A 12766-nucleotide genomic window follows, 5' to 3' on the forward strand; every position below is an offset into this window, starting at 1 on the left:
ATAAATAAACAATAAAAAATATGTTTAAAAAGAATCCAGTCACCGGTTGGCTCTTTGACACTAACAAAATTACACAACCTCACTGATCTCCCAAGTCCGTCTGGGACATACTTCACATGGTGAAGGCTTCACCCAAGGGGCGGAGTTTCCTTAGGCATTAGTGGATTGGTCGATATGATGTGATGTCACACTCACTTTGCACGTAATTGGAAGTGAGGAAATACTCCAGTCTCAGCCCAAGACCTAAGTTTGCACCAGAGGGGACCCAAGGCTGGTTTCCTGTTTGTGCTTGGTCTTCCCAGAGGAAACTGGGTTGGGGTTGCCCTGCAGAGCCCTGAGTCTGGGGAGGCTGCCTCAGTCATAAGCGTTGACAGCATGGGGGTGGGTGGGTGGGGGTGGCTCGGACTGACAGTCGGACACCTGCTGTGCTGGAGACCTCTCGTGTCTTTGGAAAGTCAGTTATGTCAAATGATGGTTTGCTGGGGCACACGGGTGAAAGTTCGCTAAGGCAGTATTTCCTGAAGCAGTCACAGGAGAAAGGATGCAGACTTTTTTTTTTAATATGGATTTATTTATTTTATATATGTGGGTACACTGTTGCTGTCTTCAGACACCAGAGGAGGGCATCAGATCTCATTACAGATGGTTGTGAGTCACCATGTGTTCTGGGATTTGAACTCAGGACCTCTGGAAGAGCAGTCAGTGCTCTTAACCGCTGAGCCATCTCTCCAACCCCAAATGAGAGGCTTTTAATGAAACACCAGCCACATGGAGAGCCAACACCACAGCCTTGGCCAAGTTGCCTGTGCAGGGGCAACCTGAGCACACGATCTAGGTGGGGCTGTTTTCTTTTTGTGTGTGTACCTGTGTGTGCACACGCATGTTTCTCATGTGTGTGGGTGCACATGTATGTTCAGGTACATGTGGAGGCCGGATTTTTTTTTTTTTTTTTGACTGCTGGCAACCTTGTCTTCTGAGGCAAGGTTCCTCACTTGAACCCGAGGCTCACAGTTCCGACTAGTGGACCCTGCCAGCTTGCCCGGCTCCTTTGTGCTAAGGTTACAGGTGAGTGGACATGCCCTTCTGGCATTTACACAGGTTCTAGGTATCCACACGTGGGTTCCCACACTTGTGTGGCACGAACTTACGAGAAGGTGACTGTTGATTGACACCCTACAGAGGGCAGGCAGAGGCTTCAGAGTTCCCACCACAGAAGCCCGGCTGTGGCAGAAGGGACCCTTCAGATGGGCTCAAACCGACGATTCTGATCTGGGGGTTATCCTAGGGCATTCTTGGTTCAGGGTCACCCCTGGGTGCCCAGAGGGAGGCAGGAGAGTCAGAGGCAAAAAGACTGGGAGATACCATACTGCTGAATCCGGAGAGGGAGGAAGGGGCCACAAGCCAAGGGGTATGGGACCTCTAGACGCTGTTCCTGTGGGAGGCTCTTCCTTCTTGAGGCTAGAATTTCCAGGGCAAAGACCTCCTTGTCCAAGCTGCTTCTGTGAGGTGTCCCACCCCGTAGTCACCCAGGTCTCTTCATTCTCAGTCCTAGATATTTCCAGCCTGGCCCATGTTTGCCAGACAGATGCCTCAAGTGGAAACCTTTATTGTATGTATGTATGTATGTATGTATGTATGTATGCATGCATGCATGCATGTAGTATGTATGTGGTATACATGTATATAGTATGTAGTGGCATGTATGTATATAGCATGCACATATGTATGTATATGCATGTATGTGTGTAGTTGCACGTGTGTATGTATGTACATGAACGTATGTACATACATATGTATGTATGTATGTGTTTTGAGACAAGGTTTTTCAGTGTTGCCCTGACAGTCCTTTACCCACTTAGCCCATCTCAGGCAGTCTCAGGGAGTGGATAAAATGCTGTCCTGTCTTTAGACCAGGCTAGCCTCAAACAAACTCAGAGAGATCCACCTGCTTCTGCCTCTTGAGTGCTGGGATTGAACGTGTTCAGATGGGAGCTTTAAAGATATATATCTCCAAATATGTGCCATGGACAGCTACCTGCAGCAAGGCTCAGCGACCGAGAGGGACTGACAGAGCTTAACCGTATCCAGCTGCTCCCAGCAGGCCATGGGGAAGGAGAGCACCCACCCTCGCTATTCACCCACTGCCACCTAGGGCAGTTCCACAGGTTGCCCTCTGCAGAGGGGACTGGGCCAAGGCTCAGTGCTTTTAGCAGGTGTTGGTGTCCACCCCATCACCTTGTTCAAGCCGTCCCTTCTATGTCCAATGACACATCCATCCCTGACGCCTGCACTACGGTAGCCTCCCAACCGTGTGTGCCTAGCTCTCCACAGATGAGCTCCCAGGACCTCAGGGAAGCAGGGCTGATGCCACCACAATGAACGAAAGGACCAGACGGAGGGCAGAGGGCAGGGGCTGCTCGTGACGCACCCTCTACCGCAGGCAGGCTGCTGAGGACAGATTTATTTCACAAATAAACACAAAGGGTACGTGTTGTGTCTGGGGTCAGCAAGACAGGAATGGCGGGTCCCTAAACAGAGCCTTCTTTCCGCACTGTGAGAGATCCAAGGCTCTGCACTTTGCTCAGGGGCTGAGGGATGTAAGTGGGGGCTCTGGAGCCACACCTCCCAGGGCCTCCCAGCCCACGGAGGGCAGCCTTGTTACCTCCCCAAACCCTGGAACATTTGGGGAAGTCTTCGTACATAGAGGCCTGGCTGGATCATCTTCAGCCTCAGTTGAGAATCACCCCTAAGCAGGAAACACTCGCCCACCCCAGGAAAACCAAGCCAACTGCAGGCCACAAACATCGGCCTGGGCCTGTTTAAATAGGGACCTGACGGCGGAGACTTGGGCAGGCCTGGCAGCTTCCACAGGACTGGGGTGGGACGGGGAATGGGCGCCCCTGCTTCCAGCCTCAGTTCTCATCCTCGCTGGCATAGATATGTGCTTCCCAGCGTTCCGCCAAGAGGTTCTTGTGTCGCTTTACCCTCGTGGCTCCCAGGACCTGCGTACAAGGAGTCATGGGGTCCCGGTAAATAGATGCACTGCCCCCAGCCGGCTCTGCCTCACCAGTGTGCAGAGCTGAGGTCCATAGCAAGGAAACTGTGTCCAGCTTCAGCTCTGAAAGGGCTATAGCTATAGTTTCAGCACTCAGGAGGCTGAGGCAGGAAGACGTGAGTTAGAGGCCACCTTAGTTTACATAGTGAGTTCCATGTGGCCAGCCAGGAATAATAATAATAATAATAATAATAATAATAATAATAATAATAACAACAACAACAACAACATCGTCATCGTCGTCATCATCATCATCATCATCATCATCTTACCATGGCTTAATCTGTTTATGTTGAAATCTTTGTCTTCCAGTAAAAAAGCCTGCCTCGCACAGACCTTTTAATCTGTGCCAGGGCAGGCATCCTAAGCAGATGACAGCACAATCTACCCTAAGATGTCTCTACCAACAGATTAGATAGCTAGTGCAGTCCTCCATCCCAGTGAAGGGCCTTCAGTGACCAATGCTATGGTTAGGGTATCGCCAAGAAGGGACAGACTCAAGTACTTTCCCTCTGGAGCACACTTACCTCCGAGTTGACACCGTCTGAGGGGTTGATACCTGCATACTGGGTGAGAAGAATGAAAATCAGTGCTCATCCTTCCTGCCCAGCCCTAGTGCCCACCCGGAAGTTCTCCCATAGCTGAATTACCTATTAGGGACAGACAGGATGAGACCCCCATCTAGTGGCACCTTCCCAGTGTCTCGTGGTCACCAAACTCAAGGCTATCAACCACACTGATCTGGCGCCCTCATTGCAGCCTCTGGCTGATAGTGATCCTCGGTGAGGATCACAGGCGTGTGCCAAGTGCGTCCTGGGACCGGCACTGGCCCCGGCACGTAGATGACACGCCATCCACAGAACACTCATCATTACCAGAGACAAAGGGTAAGAATGGAGCTGCTCTTTGCCTGCACTTGAATCTGGGCCATTCAGATTCACCATGGGGTCAGGTTGTGACCAGGAGGCTAGGCTGGGATGAGTGTTGTCCTCTGAGGTGTCCCTGGACTCTCCCGACATGGTCCGGGTAAGTAACCTGAAATCAGGCTGGTTTGTGGGCTCAGGGCCCTGGGTAAGCATGATCCCAAAGAGGCTGGAAGTGTGACTTCTGTACAGTTCAGGGCTGGCTGTGGTACATCCCACGATCGGGGGTCCCAGGGTGATGCTTTAGGAGGTAAGATGCTTGCCTTGTGAGGGTAGGGACCTGAGTTCAAACCCTGGGAATCAGTGGGAGAAAGAAAGCGACAGTGTGTGTCTGTAAGTCTATTGTTCTGTGGGGTGGGAGATGAGACAAGAGAGCGCCCCCAAGTGGTGGGCCCTGCTGCAGACAGCAGTGAACAAAGAGACTCTGTCTCAAAGGAGGAAGCCGAGAGCAAGGCTGGTGGTCATATGACTTCATACGTGCATAGTGGCCCATTCTCTCTCTCTGCCTGCCTGTCTCTGTGTGTCTGCCTGTCTCTCTCTGTCTGTCTGCCTGTCCCTGTCTGTCTGTCTGTCTGTCTCTGTGTGTCTGCCTGGCTCTGTCTGTCTCTGTGTGTGTGTCTGCCTGTCTCTGTCTGTCTGTTTGCCTGTCTCTCTGTCTACCTGTCTCTGTCTGTCTGTCTCTCTGTGTGTCTGCCTTCTCTGTCTGTCTGTCTGTCTGTCTGTCTGTCTCTCTCTCTCTCTCTCTCACACACACACACACACACACACACACACACACACACACACTCACACACACACCCTTAAAAAAAATGATAGACCTGGGCTAGTGGTGCACGCCTTTAATCCCAGCACTCAGGAGGCAGAATTTGAGGCCAGCCTGGTCTACAGAGAGAGTGCCAGGATAGCCAAGGTTACACAGAGAAATTCTCTCTCTCAAAAAAATGATAATGGGGGTTGGGGATTTAGCTCAGTGGTAGAGCGCTTGCCTAGCAAGCACAAGGCCCTGGGTTCGGTCCCCAGCTCCAAAAAAAAATAAATAAATAAAAATTTAAAAAAATGATAATGACCAGTTGGAATCTGTTTCTTTCTTCATCAGTCTTCCTCCTTTGACCCTGAGGGTGATCCCACAATAAGGACAATGTCCCCTGCTTGTGTGTCCTCTCAGACTAGGTAGCAAGAGGAGAAGAGACCCCCCCAGTCAGTGTAATGGCCTCCCCTGAACCTGTGGGCTACACCTCAGTCAACCGGACTCACCCACGACTCCTTTCTAGTCTTCTGTCCTGGCGGAGAACTGTCCTCTGGGGCCTCCACCTTCCACACCAGGCCGGAATGCAGGTGAATGGGCGTGAATAACGGTGATTCTGACACGGAATAGCTGCCGGTGATGCCTGTGGCAGGGGCAGAAGGAGGTGGCATTTGGGAGAGGGGACTTGAGGCCCCTGGACAAGGGTGCTTATGGAGACAGGTGAACAGACAGGCTGACAGGCAACTCGTGACAGATTGACTAAAACAGCCACCCAGGAAAGATTTTAGATAGACTATGGGCTAAAAAATACCATGAGGTGAAGGAGAATTAGAAAGAGGAGCAATCAATCCTGAGGACAAAGGCTTGCAAACTTCTTTGTCCAATAACGCAACATTCCGAACCATAGAGCAAAATCCTATGCACCCGGTAACAGAGCGTTCAAAAATTAAAGCAAAGCTGGTGTTCTTCCCCTCCAAAATCTACTTCCTGGGAGAAATGGGTGTGTTTGAACTCTGCCTTCCAACTCTCCTTCTCCAACCCAGGGGCCTTCAGGGAAGAATCCCTGCTCACCAGATGCCCGAGAGGAACTGCGCGAGTCATGCTCATGGCTCTCCTCCTGGTCCAGCACTGGGGAGAATACCTCTGGGAAGAAGGCATTCCTCCGCTCTTCAGCTACCTCTCGCTCCCTCCGCAGGACGCTCTCCACCTCCCTCTCCAGCAGCTCAGATGACTGTGACTTTTGTAGTCTCAACACAGGGCCTCCGGCCACTTCCCAGCCCCAGGTTTGGGGGGTCTCAGCTTCCTGGGGGACATCTGGGACCTTGAATCGCAGTGGACGCAGGTGGAAATTCTCTAATTTCACAACTCCCCCATTGGCAGACTTTCCAGGGGGCTTGGGCCACTCTTGTTTTGAGCTCAGAGATCTTCTGGAGGGTTCTGAAACATGCCTTGGAGACTCTGTGTTGTTCCGGAAGGCTGTGGCTTTGGTGTCCTCTGTGGAGTGGACACCACTTGGCTTGCTGTATACTCCAAAGGCTGAGAATTCTAGTTTGGGGGTCCCAGGGCCCAGGTATGGCTGGTAGGCATCTGGTGGGATCCGGTTGACTTTCCTTGCCTCTGGAGCTGGGTCTGCAGCTCGGGCATCTGGGCTGAGGATGCAGTCGGAGCTCAGGCTTCTCTGGAACCCAGGCTGAGGGTCCTGGGAAGTCCAGTCAGGTGTGGACGCCCTGCCCACCTGCAGACCCTCTCGGCGATGATCTTCTTCTCGTTGCGTTTCTTGTACCATGTCCCTCTGCACGTAGAGGGACGGGCGGCCCCTGTCTCTTCGTGGGGGTGTCTCTGTCAAGCTCATCTTGTTGAGCAGGGGCCTGCTGGGGATCTGTATGAGCTCTTGATGCCCGGCAGCCCGCCCAAGCCCTCTCTGCTCCCGCAGTTCCGCCTCTCGCTCCTGGGCCAGTCTGATCTCTCTCTCGATGGGCGTCTCCTTGGGGGTCTCAGGGGACTCTGCTCGGGTCTGGTGGCCAGGGTCATCCGTTGTACGGATGGACCCAGCTGGGGAAGCGTGGAAATGGAAAGTCTTCTCCAAGGTCACTTCCTTCATTGGTGACGTGACTGAAGTGGTGTAGCCATTGGCTACATGGGGCCCAGGGGAGGCCTTGGGGGTCTGGTCGACGCCAGGTGGGGTACGTGCAAAGGTCTCCCTGGCTGTGGGGCTCCACGTGACCGGATTTGTGTTTGCCTTCTCTAAACTCAGGAACTGCTGTCGAGCAGCCAGGAAATCGATTTGCTCCGTGTCCACCAAGATCTCCTCTGTGAATGAAGACCGGGGCTGGCTGGTGATCCTGGGGTCCCTATGGTCTGATGAAGCCTGGAGTGTGGCCACTGTGCCACCCTTCCTGACCGCCTGGCTCTGGATGACTGCCCAGCGCTCGGCCTCCAGGTCCCTCGGCTGCCTGCAGAAGGCATTGCTGCCGGCGTCCACGCGGTAAGCTTTCGTCTCCTCGTCCTCATCTTCCCAGTACAGTGACCTCGGGGACTGCTGCCCCAGGAAGGCTCGTCTGGTGGAAGACACGCTTACTCTCTTCACATCCGGCTTGGTCTGGTCCTCAGCGGACCAGGTCTGCAGATCACCCTGGCTCCAACCAGCCTCGGGCCCCACGCCCACTAGCTCAACGGTGTAGCTGGTGTCTTCATCCAAGGCCAAGCCGGTGACACGTGCTGAGTGGGGTTTGCTGAAGATGGGGTATCTGGTCACTCGGTCCATCTCAAAGAGTCTGTGTGTGACCTTCCTTCTGTGGGTTGGAGACCTCCAGGCTCACTTAGGAAGGAGAAAGAGACCGTGTTAGGCTACCCGGGGACAGGGACAGTATCAGGGGGCTGCAGGCCCTGGGTTCGGTCCCCAGCTCCGAAAACAAGAAAGAGGAAAAAAAAAGATATTTATTTATTATATGTGAGTACACCGTAGCTGTCTTCAGACACAGCAGAAGAGGGCATCAGATCTCATTACAGATGGTTGTGAGCCACCATGTGGTTGCTGGGATTTGAACTCACGACCTCTGGAAGAACGGTCAGTGGTTAGGAGCCTTCTCTCCAGCCCACAAGCAAAGCTTCTTGACAGTACTCCCAAACCCAACACGGCATCTTTCAAAACCATTTAAGCTCCTGGATCGAACTGTCCCTGACTGCAGATCACACAACCAACTTGTGCTTTCTTATCCAATGTCTTCATTCTTTTCTCCTTCCTTCCTTTCTTTCCCTCCTTTCTTACTTTCCCTCCTTCCTTTTGAGACATGCTCTCACTCTGCAGCCCAGCCTATGTCAGAACTTGTACCAATCCTCCTGCCTCAGCCACCCTGCTGCTGGGGATGATAGGCAAGTGCTACCCACCCTTGCAGACACAGCCACCACTTCTCTCCTGCAGGCTGAGCACCTGCTCTTGCTCCATCCTTACCCTCGCTTCCCCCTTACACCGAGACTGCAGGCTCCCCACCATGGCCCTTCCCCCTCTCCAGCACAGCCTCTTTTTTTTTTTTTTTTTCCGGAGCTGGGGACCGAACCCAAGGCCTTGCGTTTGCTAGGCAAGCGCTCTACCACTGAGCTAAATCCCCAACCCACAGCCTTTTACCTCACAGTAATTCCCAGGTCTTTGCACCTGACCTCCACAGACAGCCGTTGGGCTCTGGTTCTTCACGATGGCAAGTGCGGACGCTGAGGTTCAGAGATGCAGTAGCAAAGCTCGTTTCCCAGTTCTCACACCTTGGAGCTCTGTTTCAAACAGCACCTGGTCCCATCTCAACAGCACCTGCCTCGGCACCATAAAGCCAAGAATAACAGGGAGTGCCTTGGACCTTGTCCCTAGTCCTAGGTGGGGCTCAGAGCCGTACATGACACACTGACTAGTTATCTGGGGCTCAACCTTTCCTCCAGCTCCTTCCCAGGCACTCACATTTCCTTTCACTTTTGTTTCTTCAGTCTCCCGAATCTACAGGGCAGCCCTGGAGCCCCAGTCCATGCTCAAGGCCACAACCTGACTGCACAGTCCAGAGGGTCACCAATCTCAAGCGTACACCCCAGCCCCTCACTGGGGACTTCTAGGAAGGGGATCCGTTTTGACCACACCCCCAGCCCCTCACTGGGAGATTCTAGGCAGTGGCTTCACCTCATTCCTGATCATGCCCTAGCTTCTCACTGTGGGATTCAAGGCAGGGCTCACCCATGACCACAACCCAACCCCTCACTGGGGTAATTCTAGATAGGGCTCCACCCCTGACTATGCCCTCAGCCTCTCACTGGGGGATTCTAGGAAGGGGATCCATTACTGACCACATCCCCAGCCCCTCACTGGGGGATTCTAGACAGGGATCCACCCCTGACCACGCCCCAGCCCCTCACTGGGGGATTCTAGGCAGGGGCTCCACCTAAACCACGCCCCAGCCCCTCACTGGGGGATTCTAGGCAGGGGCTCCACCTAAACCATGCCCCAGCCCCTCACTGGGGGATTCTAGGCAGAGGCTCCACCTCAACCACGCCCCAGCCCCTCACTGGCGGATTCTAGGCAGGGGCTCCACCTAAACCACGCCCCAGCCCCTCAATGGGGGATTCTAGGCGCGGCTCCACCCTTGAGCCCTGTTCCTGCCCACTCTTCTTTGTATTTTGAAGCAGAGTGTCTTAAGCAGTGTCTTAAGCAGCTGGGCTTTCCCAGCACTCTAGCGGTCCTGTGGCGGATACTCCCCCTTCCCCTTCCACAGCACTCTGAGAAGGGGAGAATTTCATTCTGTGTGGCTGGGTAGTCCTAATGCATACAGCAAGTACTTAGTCAAGGCTGGCTCAACGGACCCTGCTGTTCCTGGGTGCTCAGTCCGTGGCTTTCCAACTGCCTCCCATCCTCTAGCCCAGAGCTGTAGTGCACCCATGTTTGCAGGCTGACAGATATGTCGGGTATTTTATGATCCTTGTCATCGGACAGTCAGACATGACCTCTGGAGAAAGAGTTTCACCCTTCTATAGGTGGAGTTCTCATTCTTCTCCCGTGATTCAGGTCAGAAGGTGGAGTTCTGGGGCAGGATTCAAGGCCACTGGGTCCTTCTCTGATATGGGTTTGGCTGGCAGGACAACCTTTCCCAGGACCTATAAAACTGAGTTTTTCTGGGTGTAGTGGCCCACTCCTTTAGCCCCAGTGGGATGCAGAGGCAGGAGGATCTCTGTGAGTTCTAGGCCAGCCAGGGCTACACAGGGAGACCCTGTCTCCAAAAACCAAAAAACAACAATAATGAAAACAATAAAACCTAATTCAGCTTTAGGGGCCTGGTAATGCAGTAAACATTCAATAGTAAACTTCACACTGGCTGGAGATCTGATCACTGAGGTTCCAAATCCAGCAGGGGTCTCAGGGTCTCCTAAGGGGCCAGCGCTTAGAGTTAGGGGACAGTCTGAAGAAGCTCTGTTGGCTGCAAAGGGTCCCCTTAAGGTTGTCTTCTCCCCACGGGGGGTCGCTTGTTAGTCCTTGTCCATCAATCACCTCTTTCAGGGCTCATGAGAACTGGGAAGAGGGCGCCAATTTTGTCTCTGCCCTGAAGGAACTTGGGCACAGGCAATTGAAGCTAGAAGTTCACAGAGCTGATGGGGTACTTTCCAAAGGCCATTCTTTCCCAATTACCACCAAGGCTCCAAGAAGCCTGCTCCACCCAGAGGCACCTGGAATTGTGACTCCCTATTGAAACTGGGTTTATGGTCCCTGTGGGTGCACTTGCTTCCTCTGGCCTCCTACCCACAGGGCAAAGGGCTCCTGGGTGGGGCCACCACCTAGTAAGGTGGTGCCCTTAGGAGACCTCTATCCTGTCCCTTCAGGACTTTTTGTTGCCTAGATAGTTGGCCTTGGGGAAACCTGTCAAGGTTTACCTCAGACCCTGGACTCTGGAGAAGCCTGAGCCTCAACCCAGGCCATGGCTCCTCTGGTTTCTTCAAAGCACAGACCTCTGGCCACGAGGGTGTCTTTGGTTCCAGCCTCTTTCTCAGTGAACTATGATTTGGCGTTCCGGCATTTGGGGTACAAATGGAAACCTTATCCGTATCAGGCCCAGGGTCTCTTTTGGGTTAGCTGGTGACAGAGCAGGTTCTGAAATCCAGGACAACATGGGGCCCCAGCCAAGGCCAAGGCTGGTGAGGTACAGACTGGGATGGGGGTACCCTGCCGCCCCCAGTTGGCGAGCCAGCCCTGCCAGTAGACACACCTCAAACAGACCCCTTCTCCTTCTGTGAGTGCCTCACCTTTCCCTGCTCCGGACTCCCAACTTCCAGGACTCCCAGCGTCCCCAGCGTCCCCAGCCTCACATGCCAGCTCCAGGTGCCCAGGCCACCTCCCAGCCTCAGGCTCTGCAGGAAAGGCCCCTGGACTCCGCCCTGGCCACATGTTGCCAAGGGAACGGAGGCCCCACCCAGGAGCAGGTGCGCCCCTCCTCTCCGTCCCCACCCGGACATGGGAAACAAAGTCCAGAGGAGACAGAAAAACGATACTCCGGGCTGACGAGGGCGGGCACTGTGCCCGCTGCAGGCCTTGGTCCTACAGAGCCGGAACTGAGCCTGGGCTTCCCACCCTTTCTCAAGTCCCGCTGAGGAGGGGCGTACCCCTGCGGAACGGGGAGACAGAATCCCAAGACTGCGCTGGCTCGTGAAACCCCTTTGAATCTGTGTCTTCTTTCAATCAGTGCCCTCTTTGATCCAGGTAGACTGAAAAACAGATGTGCGTGATGATCCCAGCCGAGCAGATAGCACAGCAGGACCCGGAAACTCGGAGATCTGAAGTTCTGGATCCTACTCTGACCCTGCTCAACCCTCTTACCCTTCCTCGTCCAGGAAATGGGGATTCTCCCTGTCACATGCACACCAGAGTTCACATGAAGTAATGATGCCTTCAGAAACACCCAGCGAAGCCAGAAGTACAGAGAAAGGGCCTGTCACCCCCCAGCAATAAGGGGCCTGAGGCAGTGGGATTGCTATTTGAGGCCAGCTTTGGCTACAGAGTGAGACCTCTCTCAAAAACTCAAAAATAAACGTAGAAAATGTTCAGGAACACTGGCTGGACAGGTCCGGTGCCATGCTATGAGATGGTGAGGGCCAAGGCACCCACCAGCCCCCTCGGGGACCAAGTGGTTCTGGCAGCCCATGGCCTGAGGGACCAGAGCGTATAGTGCTGGGGTTCCTGACCTCCCCCGTGGACTGGTTTGTGGGCCCCCTCTGAATCTCTGTCTTCCCCTCCAGTCAGTGGTCCCTCAGCCTGACTCCAGGGGCCTTTGACAGATGTGGTGACAGAGCCTGCCCATCACCGACCACCGAGGAGACGCTCAAAGGTAGGGTGTGCCATAGCAGTTCTTCCCAGAGCCCCTTCGGGCCCCGTCCTCCCTATTTGGTAGACATTGAAGTGCAGGGCATATCCAGTCCCACAGTCAGTGGGATTTGAATGAGCACCTCTCTCCTTACATCGTAGACACTCCGCCTTACCAACCACCTTTCACAGGGGAACTGAGTCCTGAAAGGACCTCCGATTGAGCCCACACACCTGACGTCTCGGTACTCAGGAAACTGATGCAGGAGGATTACTGCGAGTTTGAGGTCTCAAGTCTGAAATACCCCGTGTGTTGGGGACACTGTACTTCTAGACAGCCATTTTATACAGATAGGGAAACTGAGGCCAAAGGAGAAAATTTTCTCCAAAACCAAAGAGAGGGAAAAAGAGGGGAGTGTCCCCTACTCCGCAGAACCTAGCTCAGAACTTGTGGGGTATCTGCGAGGACCTCTCAATTCCCAACATCACAGCCCAAGGACATGGGTGTGGCAGATGTGGAGACTGAGGTCCTGGGGGTGTTTACCCACAGCTGTCCCTTACCTGTCCAGGTGCCAGCAGGGTCCTGGAGGAGATGCCCAGTGAGGAGCTCACCCTGAGGGCAGCAGTGGCCACAGGGAAGAGAAGCCTTCTCCTGCGTCCTGCAGGGCCTGGCCTTTTATGGCTCCACCAGGAGGCCGCACCCCTTCCCGCCCAGATGAAAC

At 53.9% G+C, this 12766-nt stretch overlaps 1 protein-coding gene across 2 annotated transcripts; it reads right to left on the bottom strand.

The window, feature by feature from the left end:
- Positions 1 to 2446: 2446 nt before the first annotated feature.
- Positions 2447 to 12705, bottom strand: Misp (mitotic spindle positioning). Of its 2 annotated transcripts, XM_032908602.1 has the most exons (6): positions 12606 to 12705; positions 8349 to 8525; positions 5795 to 7541; positions 5233 to 5366; positions 3583 to 3621; positions 2447 to 3002 (listed from the first exon to the last, which is right to left on the bottom strand). In XM_032908602.1, the coding sequence occupies exons 3-6, from the start codon at positions 7485 to 7487 to the stop codon at positions 2913 to 2915; spliced, it is 1956 nt and encodes a 651-aa protein (XP_032764493.1). In that variant the 5' UTR covers positions 7488 to 7541; positions 8349 to 8525; positions 12606 to 12705; the 3' UTR covers positions 2447 to 2912. The 2 variants fall into 2 exon arrangements, with proteins under 2 accessions (XP_032764493.1, XP_032764495.1); XM_032908604.1 differs by lacking the exon at positions 8349 to 8525.
- Positions 12706 to 12766: the final 61 nt, after the last annotated feature.

The sequence above is a fragment of the Rattus rattus genome, chromosome 1, assembly GCF_011064425.1.
Source record: "Rattus rattus isolate New Zealand chromosome 1, Rrattus_CSIRO_v1, whole genome shotgun sequence".
Classification (NCBI taxonomy): domain Eukaryota; kingdom Metazoa; phylum Chordata; class Mammalia; order Rodentia; family Muridae; genus Rattus; species Rattus rattus.

Excerpts from the sequence above, each read along its gene's own strand:
- Misp (XM_032908604.1), bottom strand. The coding sequence starts at position 7,487 with ATGGACCGAGTGACCAGATACCCCATCTTCAGCAAACCCCACTCAGCA. Across the intron at positions 3,622-5,232 it reads AGACTAGAAAGGAGTCGTGG|TATGCAGGTATCAACCCCTC; the intron begins GTGAGTCCGGTT and ends CTTCTCACCCAG. Across the intron at positions 3,003-3,582 it reads CAGACGGTGTCAACTCGGAG|GTCCTGGGAGCCACGAGGGT; the intron begins GTAAGTGTGCTC and ends CCTTGTACGCAG.